This window comes from Puma concolor, chromosome E4 (genome assembly GCF_028749965.1).
Source record: "Puma concolor isolate L17-30 chromosome E4, mPumCon1.1.hap2, whole genome shotgun sequence".
Lineage (NCBI taxonomy): Eukaryota > Metazoa > Chordata > Mammalia > Carnivora > Felidae > Puma > Puma concolor.
In genome coordinates this window covers 54,318,156-54,334,213 of record NC_141683.1, presented here as the reverse complement: position 1 = coordinate 54,334,213, position 16,058 = coordinate 54,318,156, and the positions used below count along the sequence as shown (strand labels likewise).

Below are 16,058 nucleotides of genomic sequence, written 5' to 3'. Positions count from 1 at the left end.
TAATCACATTTGGAAGAGTAAAGGGATGATATGGGCCGTAAGTGGTCACTAAATGAATGTTTAATGTTCTTGTTATTATGACTATAGTCTTTAGCAGTTTAATAGGATATTCTTCTGGATTGTTTCAGTCCAGTTATATAAGCTAATTATAGAAGAGCTTATAACATATTGCTGAAAGCTAGGGGCGCCTGGGTGGCTTAGTCGATTGGGTGGCCCACTGCGGCTCAGGTCATGATCTCGCCGTCTGTGAGTTCGAGCCCCGTGTTGGGCTCTGTGCTGACAGCTCAGAGCCTGGAGCCTGCTTCCGATTCTGTGCCTCCCTCTTTTTCTGCCCCTTCCCTGCTTGGTCTCTGTCTCTCTCTCTCTCTCTCAAAAATAATAAACATTAAAAAAAATTAAAAAAAATTTTTTTTTAAAAACATATTGCTGAAAGCTCAAAGTGGCATTCTAAAATGATATTAGTATGCTTTCAATTTTCTGACTATTCTGATTACTGAATTGATGGAATAAACTTAGGTTTAGTATTTATGCCTTCCCTCTATCTTTATTATTTATTAATTAAATCAAATTAATTCAGTTAGATCCCAAAGCAAGTGGAAAGACTATGGGAACTTGTGTTACGTATTCTGTTAAATATCTTGCAGGTGGGAGCTCGTGCCTTTAACGATATTTATTATCTCTTAGGTGCTGCAGCATGTTCGTCTGCCTTTGCTTAGTCCCAAGTTCCTGGTGGGCACTGTAGGCTCTGATCCCCTCATCAAAAGTGATGAGGAGTGCAGGTATGAATGGCCCTGGGTGGGAAAAATCAACAACTAAGCATTTCTGTTTTCTTCTAATTTCTTTATTTGTGTTGCTTCCTAAATGTTGTATTTCTTAGTGCTGACACCAGAGCAGTATTTAACAGGTTTTTCTTCTGGGTTAGGGTCAAGAGGAGGAGATGGAAGAGGAGAGGACTGAGCTTCCAGTATTCCATTCCATTAGTTTTTATGTGTGGTGCTTATTGGTGTAGAAGTGGCAATAAAGAGGTAGATTTCTAAGATTTTAATGCAAGCTTGAATTTCAAGAGGCAATTCTCTGCTAATATATGTTTTTCTTGAGATAAATAACGCTGTTGAATCTGTCAGAAAGTACCAAGAGCACTGTTCCTTCCATCACATATAGCTGCTTAGGGAATAGGACCAGCCTTGCTTTCTGAGGTTGTGGACAGAGTCAAAGGTCTGCTCGTCAAGTAGCTGTGGAAGGGTTTCCACCAGAGCTTGGTGGGGTAGTTTCATGATGTTCTTCGTGAAAGAAATTCTAAATGCTTCTATAGCATAAGCAAAACACTTATTTTATTGGGCTATCTCTGTAATATAGACACAAATTGATAAATTACTTTTCCCAGTTTGATAGATTTTAAGATTTAGGTTCAAATCAAACTATATGGTGTTTTTAACCATTTTTTCCCTAGCATGTTCTATATATAAAAATGAAAAGAACTCCTTGAAATATATTGACCTTTGGGTCTCCCTTAGTGACTAAAGAAACTTGCTTTAGTATTAGGAATCCCTAGAACAGAAGTAGAACATGTAGATTCATTTGCATTTCTTCTATAATCTGAAGCCTGTCCCTTAGAAAAATGTCAGAGGGGGTTTTAGATATTTGGGGTTTTATTTTTTTATTTTTAAATGTTTGTTTATTTTGAGAGAGAGTGTGTGAGCGAGTGGGGGAGGGACAGAGAGAAAGGGAGAGAGAGAAACCCACATAGGCTCCCCACTCAGCACAGAGCCCAACATGGGGCTTGATCTCAGGTGCGCGAGATCACGACCTGAGCCAATATCAAGAGTTGGATGCTTAACTGTCTGAGCTACCCAGGTGCCCTGATATTTGTATTTTAAATAAAAACCAGACAAATGGCAATTAATTCCCTCAAGTATGTATAGTAGCAGAAGGAAAACCATATGGAATTACGGATTCTGAAATCTGAAGAAACAATGCAAAAGTGCTCCCCATCCATAAAACATAAATCAGATTGTACTGATTCTGATGCACCAAGCAGAGGTACTTCCAAAGTCACTTTTAAAGGAAACCCTTTACTGATATCCTGACCTCACCATTTACTAGATGTGGGACCTTAGGCAAGTTATCTTAACCTCTTTCTGTTATGGTTTCTTCATCTGTAAAGTAGGGACAATAATAGTACCCCCAGTGGTGGGGATTGTTGAGTTAATATATACTAAACCCTTATAACAAGGACTGACACATAGCTATAAGTGTTCTCATTGTTACTATTAATTTTGGGTTGGCTTGCTAAGTTTTAGCTCTATAGTACTGTCTCTAGGAGAGTACTATAAATCCTCAACACTTAAAAACTGGCTATTAAGAGATCCCAGTCTTTGTTTTTAAGGCTGAGGAAGCTTGAGAAAGTTCTTTGTCATCAGCTTGGGTTTTGGGTGGGGAGGAGCTGTTGGTTTGGGGTTTGTTTTTTGTTTGTTTTTTTTTTAGGATAAGTAAACTCAAAAGGGGCCCTATCAAAACCACATATTGGAAGTACATTATTGGGTCATGCTTGGGATTGGTCCTGCAGGAATAAATTACTCTTTTTAGCATAAAAAGCTAGAGAAATGAAAATATATTTTAGGAAACACTTTCAAGATTGGGAAAGAACAGAGTTTGCACTAATCAGGTCCTGAATCACTCAAAGAGAGGACTCAAGTGAGCTAAGTATGTATGTGAATAGTTTGTATTAGGATATTGTATTTAACAAGTGTAATTACTAGGTTCTTCTCAGAAAGTACCTGAAGAGACAGGGAAAAAAATTGTTCCTCCTCAGTAGACTTGCTGAAAGTAAACCATTTCATACAGTACCAGATAGCAAATTAATATTAAATGACAGTACACTGTTTCTTCTTAACAATCCAATTTTTGACTTAGTTTTATTATTTAATTAATCTGACAACTATCTAGTGCCAAGGCTGATGTGCTACTCTGCCAGTATCCTGCAGAATCTAGTAAAATTCATGAGAAAGCAATAACTATGCAGGTTGGTAATTGAGTTGTAAACTTTAGTTTCCTGTAAGTTATCGGTGGTCCCAAGCATAATGAGTTTCAGGCTAAATTTGCACTAAGATAGGAAGTCATGATGGAAATACCAATCAATTTACAACTCATAGTATGACTGGCATCATTTCTCTCATGTTTGTGACTTTTTAATATTGGCTGGCATTCATGATTTGGTTTGATTTATGCTTGCTCCCCTTTGCCAATTTACGTATTCCTAAACCATATTGGAATTTGACTAACAATATTATTTAGACATTTGGAATAAAGGCAGAATTTTCTCCACAGAGACTTGGTAGATGAAGCTAAAAACTATCTCCTCTTACCTCAAGAACGACCACTGATGCAAGGACCAAGGACAAGACCACGGAAACCTATCCGATGTGGAGAAGTACTCTTTGCAGGTCTGGGTCTTAATACACTCTGATTAAACTGAATGTTTTCCTACATGTTAAACTGTCATTTGAGTAGTCCTTTGGACAATTGTGATATCCACTGTCATAAGAGACACATAATAAGTTACCATGTAGCTTGACTCCTTAACTCATGATCCAACACTGGTATTCTCCAAGAGTGCTCTATTTTTATGTAAGTCTAAAAATGTCATGCAGTAGATATTTTGTTAAAATGAGTCATATGCATTTTTTATATACCACTGTGCAAGTCACCTCATAATTACCTAGAACTGTCAAAAAACATGATCTTTACAGGGAGGCCTGGGTGGCTCAGTTGGTCAAGGCATCCGACTTCGGCTCAGGTCATGATCTTGTGGTTTGTGGGTCTGAGCCCCACATCAGGCTCCATGCTTGCTGATAGCTCGGAGCCTGGAGCCTGCTTTAGATTCTGTGTCTTCCTCTCTCTCTCCTCTTCCACTCACACTCTGTCTCTCTCTCAAAAATAAGTAAACATTTTAAAAAAGTTTAAAAAACAAAACATTATCTTACATTAAACAGTTACACACTTTCCTAGCTCCACTGAGCTAGATTGAGCCCAAGACAGCCTGCTGTATCATTTTGCTCCTACTCTCTGCTCCTTAATCTTTAAGAACTTTCATCCTCAGATGTCACTTCCATCCACATAAATTCAGCTCCCTTGTTCACCTGAATAACAGCTTTCTCACAGTTGCATCAAACTACTTTTTACTACTTCTTTCTTAGTCCATCGGGCTATTCTAACAGAAAACCAGAAACTGGGTGGTTATAAACAACATAAATTTATCTCTCACAGTTCTGGAGGCTAGGAAGTCTAAGATTAAGGCACCAGGAGATTCCATGTCTGGTGAGGGCCCACCTGCTTCTTCATGGAGGTTGGTCTTCTTATCTTTTTGCTGTGTTCTTACATGGAGGTAGGGGCAAGGGAACTTTCTGAGGTCTCCTTTATAAGAGCACTGATCCCATTCATGAAAGCTCTGCCCTTATGACCTAAGCACCTTGAAAAGGCCCTACCTCCTAATACCAGCACACTGGGGACTAGATTTCAACATGTAAATTTTGGTGGGACATACATACATTCAGTCTGTAGCAAGTTCTCTGAATTTTTTTCTAATTCTGATTCGTGGAGCTAACCGGGATGCATAGTATTTGTATTTAAGCTCCCAACTTTCACTAATTCCATGGCTCCTTAGATGTAGATTCAAAAGAATCCTTGGATTCTTTTGTCCCATTTTAATATATGAAGTGTTCTATTCCTTTTCATCAGGGAATTTTGTGCAATCTCTGGGGCCTAGTATCCTTTTCCATCAGCCTAACTACTGCCTATCTTTTTCTTCCCAATTTAATTTTCTCTTGGCATGTGGGAATATATTTTCCCCTATATTTTTAGAAGGAAAATTTGATAATTTATGTTTTTAGCTCTCTCTTTTTAAGTTTTTTCATCTAAATTTCTTCATGTAGAGGATTGTAGTATTTCTGCAAGAAGAAAATTGATGCCAGGTTTTCTTTTTCACTCCAGTCCTCATCAGACTTTTTTTTCTCTTTTGAAGAATTTCTTTATTTCTGTTTTAGATTTCAAACTTAATTATTAATTCATTATGCACTGAATTCTCCCATACATCTAGTGTCCAAATGTTTCTGTTATTAATAGATTTATAATTTGTATTATTATTCTTATTTATTCCTATGTATGCGTGATCATATTCACCTGCTATGTGGGTTTACACAGACATTTGCATGCTCGCACCTACATACATCTGCATCCTTCCTCTCCCATAGAGCAGTCTTAGAGTTTCTCTTTCCCACTTTTGAAAGTTGATGGTCTATTTTGAAATTAGAAGGCTGCAAGATCTAATTATTTGTGGTACCTGTGTCTTCATGATGTCATGTTTTTTTTGGGAATTCTAGTAGTAGGACCATCTTTATGGAGTTACGTCCATTATTATGAAGATCTATTAACTATTTTGTTTGGCTATTGTTTTAATAGCTGGAGTAGGAGCCTTTTTTTTTTAATTTTTGGACACTTTTTTTTAAATTTTTTAAAATGTTTTATTTATTTTTGACAGAGAGAGAGACAGAGCATGAGTGGGGGAGGAGCAGAGAGAGAGGGAGACACAGAAGCTGAAGTAGGCTCCAGGCTCTTAGCTGTCAGCACAGAGCCCAACGCGGGGCTTGAACTCACGACCACAAGATCATGACCTGAGTCGAAGTCAGACGCTCAACCGACTGAACCTCCCAGGCGCCCCTAGACTTCACTTTTTAAGCTCCATAATGTAGCCCTTATTTTGGATTGGAATAGAGATGATTTGAAAGAATAATAAATTAAAATTATCTGCTATAACCACTTCTTTATTCAGGGAGCACTCTGAGAAGCTCTGTGGAACTCAGTTTGAACTTGTTATTCTGGTTATGAAAAATGTAGTTTCTTCAAAACATTTCCAGACCTTAAATGTCAGTTTGGATAATGTAGAATTCTCTATAGAGCATAGATTAAACAGAAAGTAAAGTATTTTATAGCATAAATCATAAGAATTTTTGTGTTATTTTCAGTTATAAGAGGACCTATTAAGAGACTGTGAATAGATGAGTCAAAATCCCCCTCCCCAGTAGAATAAAAAGAAAACTAGGCTTCTGAATTATAGTTCTTTTTTTTTTTGAGACTGAGCCACCCAGGCACCGCACAAAGTTATTATATTATTGACTGTATTCCCTGTGCTCTACATTACATCCCCATGACTAATTTATTTTATACTGGACGTTTATACCTTTTTAATCCCCTTCACCTATTTTGCCTGCCCCCCAACCCTTCTCCACTCTGGTAACCAACAGTTTGTTTCCTGTATCTATGAGTTTGTTTCTGTTTTGTTTTGTTTGTTTCCACGTAAGTGAAATTGTACAGCATTTGTCTGACTTATTTCACTTGATTGGATCCCTAGATCCAACTATGTTGTCGCAAATGACAAGATTTCCTTCTTTTTTATGGCTGAGTAATATTCAATTGTGTATATATAGTATATCTCATTCATTTATCAGTAGATACTTAGGTTGCTTTCATATCTTGGCTATTGTAAATAATGCTGCATTGAATATAGGGGTTCATATTTCTCTTTGAATTAGTGTTTTCATTTTCTTTGGATAAATATTCAGAAGTGGGATTGCTGGGTCATATGATAGTTCTATTTTTAATTTTTTGAGGCCTCCATATTGTTTTCCAGAATGACTGCACCAGGTTATGCTTCTATACTAACAGTGTATGAGGATTCCCTTTTCTTCACATCCTCACCAATACTGGTTATTTTTTGTCAGGTTTTAGTTCTTTAAGCTTTTGATAACAAATTACATTTATGTAGTATTTTATTCTTTAGAAAGCAGTTTAATGTATTTATTATCTCATTTTAAAATTTTTGTTCCTTATTTAACAAATAAGGTAGTTTATAAGATATTCTCAAGATCACATCACTTAGCAGAGGTAACACTCAAACTCCAGTCTTCTAACTAAATTCAGTGTTTTATCCATTAAACGCCACTTACTTCCCAATCTGACTTAAACTGGTGTCCTTGCTGTTCTCTGTAAAATGGATTTATTTAGAAAATTAAAGATTATCGCAACCCCAGTGGAATAAGTAAAAGTCATAACTTATGTTTTGACCTGCTTCTAGAGATATTTGGTAAATCCAAGCAATAGGTCACGATTTGAAGTTTTGAAGTGAGTGATACATTCTGTGCATTAGAACAAGTATTCTCTTGACCACTTGTATTACTTCCCCCAGTTGGTGGCTGGTGCAGTGGAGATGCTATTTCTAGTGTTGAACGATATGATCCACAGACCAATGAATGGCGAATGGTAGCTTCGATGAGCAAAAGGCGATGTGGAGTTGGGGTCAGTGTTCTTGATGACCTGCTGTATGCAGTAGGAGGCCATGATGGATCCTCATATCTCAATAGTGTTGAAAGGTAAGTAAGGTCAATTTCAAATTTTATTCTCTGCTATTCATGTAGTTTTCACTTGAGATGTTAGCCAGGAAACAAATGTGTTTTGCTGCTTTAGTATTGCATCTACTAGTTGGCAGCCTTGACCACTTAGCATAACATATGAGTCCTTTATAATTTAACTTCCACCTGACCTATTTTTCCAGTCTGTCTCCCCTGGCATACCCCTATTCCCTAATGCTACTGCAGACCCACCAAATTGCCTGTGGTTCCTTGGGCATGCTAAATCCTTTTATTTCTCTTTGCCTACTCATATGCTTGCTGTTCTTTCTTCCCTGGAATATCTCTACAAGACTCAATGTTTTTACTTCTTATATAAAGCCTTCTCTGACTCCCTACAGACTATTGATTACTCATTCCTCTGCTCTTTCATAAGTATTTTGAATATACTTGTACATATCTGATTGGCTATCATTGTTAAAATGTCTTTTCCCATATCTATCCCAGTGCCTGGCACATTAGAATTCTACAGTAATTGATTTTTAATAACTTCTGGCTTCTGGCTCACATACACCCTTTTTCATTCAGCTGTGCTGATTTACAGTGATTCTTGGCATTTCTTAAACATGTCTGTGAAATCCTGCAGCATAGCAGGGCTGGTTCAATATTTGCAAATCAATCAATGTGATATATCACATTAATAAAAGAAAGGATAAGAACCATATGATCCTGTCAATAGATACAGAAAAAACAGTTGACAAAACACAGCATCATTTCTTAATAAAAACCCTCAAGAAAGTCGGGATAGAAAGAACATACCTTAACATCATAAAAGCTGTATACGAAAAGCCCACAGCCAGTATCATCCTCAATGGGGAAAAACTGAGAGTTTTCCCCCTGAGATCAGGAACACGTCAGGGATGTCCATTCTCACCACTGTTGTTTAACATAGTATTAGAAGTCCTAGCCTCAGCAATCAGACAACACAAAGAAATAAAAGGCATCCAAGTTGGCAAAGAAGTCAAACTTTCACTCTACCTGGAAAACATGAAAGACTCCACCAAAAAGCTGCTAGAACTGATACATGAATTCAGCAAAGTCGCAGGATACAAAATCACTGTACAGATATCGGTTGCATTTCTATACACCTATAATGAAGCAACAGAAAGAGAAACCAAGAAATCGATCCCACTTACAATTCCACCAAGAACCATAAAATACCTAGGAATAAACCTAACCAAAGATGTAAAAGATCTGTATGCTGAAAACTATAGAAAACTTATGAAGGAAATTGAAGAAGACACAAAGAAATGGAAAAACATTCCATGCTCATGGATTGGAAGAACAAATTATCATTAAAATGTTGATACTATCCGGGGCGCCTGGGTGGCGCAGTCGGTTAAGCGTCTGACTTCAGCCAGGTCACGATCTCGCGGTCCGTGAGTTCGAGCCCTGCGTCGGATTCTGGCCTGATGGCTCGGAGCCTGGAGCCTGTTTCCGATTCTGTGTCTCCCTCTCTCTCTGCCCCTCCCCCGTTCATGCTCTGTCTCTCTCTGTCCCAAAAATGAATAAAAACGTTGAAAAAGAAAAAAAAAATTAAAAAAAAAAATGTTGATACTATCCAAAGCAATCTACACATTCAATGCAGTCCCAATCAAAATTGCACCAGCATTCTTCTCAAAGCTAGAACAAACAATCCTAAAATTTGTATGGAACCACAGAAGACCCCGAATACCCAAAGTAATGTTGAAAAAGAAAACCAAAGCGGGAGGCATGACAATCCCAGACTTTAGCCTCTGCTACAAAGCTGTAATCATCAAGACAGTATGGTATTGGCACAAAAACAGACACATAAACCAATGGAATAGAGAACCCAGAATTGAATGCACAAATGTATGGCCAGCTAACTTTTACAAAGCAGGAAAGAATCTCCAATGGAAAAAAGACAGTCTCTTTAGCAAACGGTGTTGGGAGAACTGGACAGCAACATGCAGAACAATGAAACTAGACCACTTTCTTACAACATACACAAAAACAAACTCAAAATGGATGAAAGACCTAAATGTGAGACAGGAAACCATCAAAACCCTAGAGGAGAAATCAGGCAACAACCTCTTTGACCTCAGCTGCAGCAATTTTTTGCTCAACACATGTCCAAAGGCAAGGGAATTAAAAGCAAAAGTAAACTATTGGGACCTCATCAAGATAAAAAGCTTCTGGACTGCAAAGGAAACAGTCAACAAAACTAAAAGACAGCCGACAGAATGGGAAAAGATATTTGCAAATGACATATGAGATAAAGGGTTAGTATCCAAAATCTATAAAGAACTTACCAAACTGCACACCCAAAAAAACAAATAATCCAGTGAAGAAAAAGGCAGAAGACATGAATAGACACTTTTCCAAAGAAGACATCCAGACACGTGAAAAGATGCTCAGCATCACTCATCATCAGGGAAATACAAATCAAAACCGCACTGAGATACCACCTCACGCTGGTCAGAGTGGCTAAAATTAACAACTCAGGAAACAACAGATGCTGGTGAGGATGTAGAGAAAGGGGAACCCTCTTACACTGTTGGTGGGAATGCAAATGGTGCAGCCACTCTGGAAAACAGTGTGGAGGTTTCTCAAAAAGTTAAAAACAGAACTACTCTATCACCCAGCAATAGCACTACTAAGAATTTACCCAAGGGATACAGGAGTGCTGATACATAGGGGCACATGCACCCCAATGTTTATAGCAGCACTGTCAACAATAACCAAATTATGAAAAGAGCCTAAATGTCTATCAACTGATGAATGGATAAAGAGATGTGGTTTATATATACAGTGGGATACTACTTGGCAATGAGAAAGAATAAAATCTGGCCATTTGCAGCAACATGGATGGAACTGGAGGGTATTACAGTAAGTGAAATAAGTCAGTCAGAGAAAGGCAGATATCATATGTTTTCACTCATATGTGGAACTTGAGAAACTTAATAGAAGACTCTGGGGGAAGGGAACGGGAAAAAATAGTTACAGAGAGGGAGGGAGGCAAACCATAAGAGACTCTTAAATACAGAGAACAAACTGAAGGCTCATTGGGGTGGGGGCAGCAGGGGAGAGGGGAAAATGGGTGATGGGCATTGAGGAGGGCACTTGTTGGGATGAGCACTGGGTGTTGTATGTAAACAATGAATCATGGAATCCTTCCCCAAAACCGAGAGCATACTGTATACACTGTATGTTGGCTAACTTGACAATAAATTATATTAGAAACAAACAAACAAAAAAATCCTGCAGCATATAAAGATCTAGAGGTATAGGGGCACCTGGGTGGCTCAGTCAGTTGAGCATCTGACTCTTGGTTTTGTCTCAGGTTATGATCCCAGGGTCATGGGATTGAGCCCTGCATCAGTCTCTAAGCTGAGCATGGAGCCTGCTTAAAATTATCTCTCTCCCTCTGCCCCTTTCCCCTGTTCGCTCTCTAAAATTACAAAAAAAAAAAAATCTAGAGGTATAGATTATACAGCTGAAAAACCAAACAGAGGGATTAGCTCCACAGAAGTTAAAAAAAAAAAAAAAGTGTGCTGAAAAACAAATTGAGTTACAGGTACCTGGCTGGCTCAGGCAGTAGAGCATGCAACTTTTGATATCAGGGTTGTAAGTTCAAGCCCCACATTGAGTGTAGAGACTATTTAAAAGAATTAAAATCATTAAAAAAAATAAAATGAAAGAAATAAGAATGGAAATGATTAAATATTTACAACTTAATAATAATTAAGCCCAAATATATCAAAATGTGTGGGATGCAACTAAGACAGTATTCAGAGGCAAATTTATATGCATTATAACAATATGCATACATTTGAAAATAAGAAAGATGAGAAAATAAATCATTCTTTTAAATCAAGAAGTTATAAAAAGCCACAAAATCCAAGAAAATACAAAGAAAAAATTAATGAGATTGAAAACAATTAAAATTGGTATAATTACAAAAAGAGCAATTTGATAGTTTTTTGATAGTATGTTATAAAATTAAAAATGACTTGGAACGCCTGGGTATCTCAGTCGGTTAAGTGGCAAACTCCTAATTTCAGCTCAGGTCATTATCTCAGGGTCATAAGATCAAGCCCCATATTGGGCTGTGTGCTGGGTGTGGAGCCTGCCTGAGATTCTCTCTGTCCTCCCTCTGGCCCTCGTCCACTTGTCTCTAAAAAAAAATGTGAATAGATGGACTAAAATATTTTTAAAAAGGTGGGGCGAGTGGCACCTAGTCAGTTGAGTCAGTTGAGTTGACGCTCAGTCAGTTGAGCATCCAACTCTTGATTTCAGCTCAAGTTATGATCCCAGGGTCATGGGATGGAGCTCCGTGTAGGGCTCCACACTGAGTAGGGAGCCTGCTTAAGATTCTCTCTCTCTCTCTCTCTCTCTCTCTCTCTCTCCCTCCCTCCCTCCCTCCCTCCCCACACACACACTGCCCCCATTCTGCCCTCTCCCCTGCTCACATGCTGTCTCTCTAAAAAAAAAAAAAAAAAAAAAAAAATGACTGTACTCTGTGCCCCTTGATTCTACTTGTCATCATCCATTTGCACAAGGAGAAATATACAAGAGTAATTACTGTGTTTTTTAATAATAATAAGGTCTTTTAATTATTATTATTATTATAATATTTCTCTACTCTGAAACCCACATTTCCTTCCAGAGAAATTTACAAGGAATGGCCATATATCAGCAAAACTACAGGTTTTGAAGCATTTTCACAGAGGAGAGTGTGAGGATAGGTTATCAATTATTAAGAGTTTCTGTCACTCAAATTTTCAGTTAAGATATTTTCAGCTACAGGTTAACAGAAAACTTCTATTAAGCAGGCTAAAATAATTTATTATTTTCCAGAAACACAGTTTCTCAGGGCTTTAACTCCACCTCTCTGATATCTCCCTTAGCTCTGCAATGCTTACACATGGATTCCTTCTCAAATAGACATCAAGATGGCTGGAGCAGTTTTGGGCATCACATCTAGACGTAACTCTGTTCACAGGGAGAAAAGGGGCCATGTCTTCTTTCTGAAAGTTTGGGAGCAAGGAAATCCTTACCAGAAACCCCAATTTTTCTTAGCAGACCTTCCCCCATCAATCATTGGCTAGAATCAGGTCACATGCCTTTCCTAAACCAACACTGGCAAAGTGATTGGGATTGGCATGATTGGTAAACTAATAGAGAAGAATTTATGCTGAGAGACTGCCACCATACCTTTACCTGAGGAGTATTTAATTCCAATTTCTATAACATAAATCCTCTTTAGTACATATTCCATAATTTATCAATGCAGAATATACTCTAATTTGAGTATGTTTGAGTATATTGAAGTTGCCAACTCAAATAACCAGGACATTAAAATCATCTAGTATTAAGAGTTTCTTTTCACAGAATCTGAGTTTTATGGATTTTATAAGAATAAAACTAAAAGACAGAATCAAAAAAATACAGTGTCCCTAGCTTTAAATATCTTCACTACAGGCTCTGGGACTTCTCAACCATTGTCACTTCTCAAATGCCAAGGCAAAGAAGAGGATAGGGAAGGCAGGGTAGAATGATTATCCCTACAGTAAGGTCTTTTTTTTTTTTTTTTTTACTTTTATTTATTTATTTTTATTTTTATTTTTATTTTATGAAATTTATTGTCAAATTGATTTCCATACAACACCCAGTGCTCATCCCAACAGGTGCCCTCCTCAATGCCCATCACCCACTTTCCCCTCCCTCCCACCCCCCATCAACCCTCAGTTTATTCTCAGTTTTTAAGAGTCTCTTATGCCATGGCTCCCTCCCTCTCTAACTTTCTTTTTTTTCCTTCCCCTACCCCGTGGTCTTCTGTTAAGTTTCTCCGGATCCACATAAGAGTGAAAACATATGGTATCTGTCTTTCTCTGTATGACTTATTTCACTTAGCATAACACTCTCCTGTTCCATCCACGTTGCTACAAAAGGCCATATTTCATTCTTTGTCATTGCCAAGTAGTATCCCATTGTATATATAAACCACATCTTCTTTATCCATTCATCGGTTGGTGGACATTTAGGCTCTTCCCATAATTTGGCTATTGTTGAAAGTGCTGCTATAAACATTGGGGTACAAGTGCCCCTATGCATCAGCACTCCTGTATCCCTGGGGTAAATTCCTAGCAGTAGTATTGCTGGGTCATAAGGGTAGATCTGTTTTTAATTTTTGAGGAACCTCCACACTGTTTTCCAGAGCGGCTGCACCAGTTTGCATTCCCACTAACAATGCAAAAGTGTCCCCGTTTCTCCACATCCTCTGCAGCATCTATAGTCTCCTGATCTGTTCATTTTAGCCACTCTAACCAGTGTGAGGTGGTATCTCAGTGTGGTTTTGATTTGTATTTCCCTGATGAGGAGTGACATTGAGCATCATTTCATGTGTCTGTTGGCCATCTGGATGTTCTTTGGAAAAGTGTCTATTCATGTCTTCTGCCTTTTTCTTCACTGGATTATTTGTTTTTCGGGTGTGGAGTTTGGTGAGTTCTTTATAGATTTTGGATACTAGCCCTTTATCCTATATGTCATTTGCAAATATCTTTTCCCATTCCGTCGGTTGCCTTTTAGTTTCGTTAATTGTTTCCTTTGCAGTGCAGAAGCTTTTTATCTTGATGAGGTCCCAATAGTTCATTTTTGCTTTTAATTCCCTTGCCTTTGGAGATGTGTCGAGTAAGAAATTGCTGCGGCTGAGGTCAGAGAGGGTTTTTCCTGATTTCTCCTCTAGGGTTTTGATGGTTTCCTGTCTCACATTCAGGTCCTGTATGCCAAAATCATTTTTACTGGTCAAATTAGTAATTACTGTTTTTAATGGCAAAATATAATAAGCAATGTAAGGATACATCAGTAGGGATAGTATTAAATAATATAAGGCACACACAATAATGAAATGTTGGAAGAATCTAGAGCTATATCTGTTAGCATGGGTAGATCTCAGAAATACGTCGAGTGAGAAAACAGTTCCTACGTTGTGGTATTATAAAGTATTGTCTTGAAGGACATACACCAAGTCACAATGGGAAGAGACCAGAAATTGGTGGAACTCAAAGGGAAATTTAGCTTTGTCCAAAACTTTCTGAAAAAAGTTTTAAAAGAAAACATATTCATATCTAACTTGTTTAAATAAAAATTAAGTTTAAAAACTAAAACATAAATTAGCATTACATATGCTTTAGTTATTAGTCAGTCCATATTTAGAGGAAAGAACATAGACTGTGTAGATATAGCCAGACTTTCTTTGTATAGTACAAACTCTGCTCTTAATGTGTTCTCTGCAGGTACGACCCCAAAACAAACCAATGGAGCAGCGATGTGGCTCCCACAAGCACGTGCAGGACGAGTGTTGGTGTGGCGGTGCTCGGAGGCTTTCTCTATGCTGTGGGGGGCCAGGATGGCGTGTCCTGCCTCAACATTGTTGAGAGGTGATTTCTTTAAATCCTTTTCATTTTTTAAAAAGAATATAAAGGGCTCTTAAGACCTAAGAAACAGCTTAGGACACCAGGGGATCCACTATTCAGTGGATATCCCATGGGCTTTAGGGGAAAAGTTTTCAGTTGATCTTAAGTGTAGGAAGATGAAAGATATAACCCGATTTCCAAACTGTTATACTGCTTAAACCTAACAGTGAAGAGTTGGAATCATATTTTAAATTACCTTCTATATATGATACCAAGTGTACCGCTTCTACAATCTGTTCTCTTTCCCCAGTACTTGAAGTGTATTTAGTGACTTTGCCCAGACTGCCTCCAAAACAATGATTAAAATAATAATACTCTGTCTAGCGCATCTTACAAATACCCCAAAGTATATGGATTCTCATTAATTCTTGAAGTCTACTTAGGAAAATCTGGGTTGGCTGCCAAAGTTTGATTTATACTTTTACAAATCAGTTAATTTTAGTGAAATAGATTCTGTTCTTAATTTCTTGCTCCATCAGCTTTTTGTCACTCTACCCTAGAGATTGGATTTTGGAGGCTTGTGTGTTATGATTATTGTCAAGAACATACCCTATTTCATTCTCACTTCTTAAAAGGAAATGCTTCATGACTCTTCAGAATATTTCAAATAACATTTACTGGTTGGGTTACCATGTTCAAGTTGAAGAGTTTAACTCTGCCTTAAATAGAGATAAAGTTGCAGGTAACTCTTGAAAGCCATTTTAAAAATTATTTTTCTGTGAAGAAACTTATTTCTCCACTTTCGAAACTCTTTGCAAGAGGATTCTGGGAAGATAGCAACAAGTAATCTCTCTAAATTCCCACGTAAGAACAGAGCAATAGATAGCGAAGCTACAAACCTAGGAACAAATTATGGAACTTGGTTGGATGACAGGGTGAATGTACTTAACACTACTGAACTGTACACTTAAAAATGATTACAGTGGCAAATTTAATGTATATTTTGCCACAGCTTTTAAAAAGCCCTATGGGCAACATTGAAAATAGAACTAGGGGAGAGAGTATCCCCATAAACACCAAAACACCAGTGGGCAAAGGCAAAGTACCAAAAGCCACAAGACCTACATGATATCAGTGTCTGTGCAGGAGAAAATACAGAAAAGCAATCGAAGTATGACATATATAAGAACAGAAGAACCCCAAAATAGACAATATATAT

At 37.8% G+C, this 16,058-nt stretch overlaps 1 protein-coding gene across 1 annotated transcript in view; it reads left to right on the top strand.

The window, feature by feature from the left end:
- KLHL20 (kelch like family member 20) overlaps positions 1-16,058 on the top strand; it is a 64,662-nt gene that overhangs the window by 31,947 nt on the left and 16,657 nt on the right. The window contains exons 5-8 of the mRNA XM_086693775.1: positions 685-779; positions 3,328-3,443; positions 7,241-7,424; positions 14,720-14,863. Of these exons, the coding sequence (XP_086549901.1) occupies positions 685-779; positions 3,328-3,443; positions 7,241-7,424; positions 14,720-14,863 (539 nt within the window). The remainder of the gene's footprint in view (positions 1-684; positions 780-3,327; positions 3,444-7,240; positions 7,425-14,719; positions 14,864-16,058) is intronic.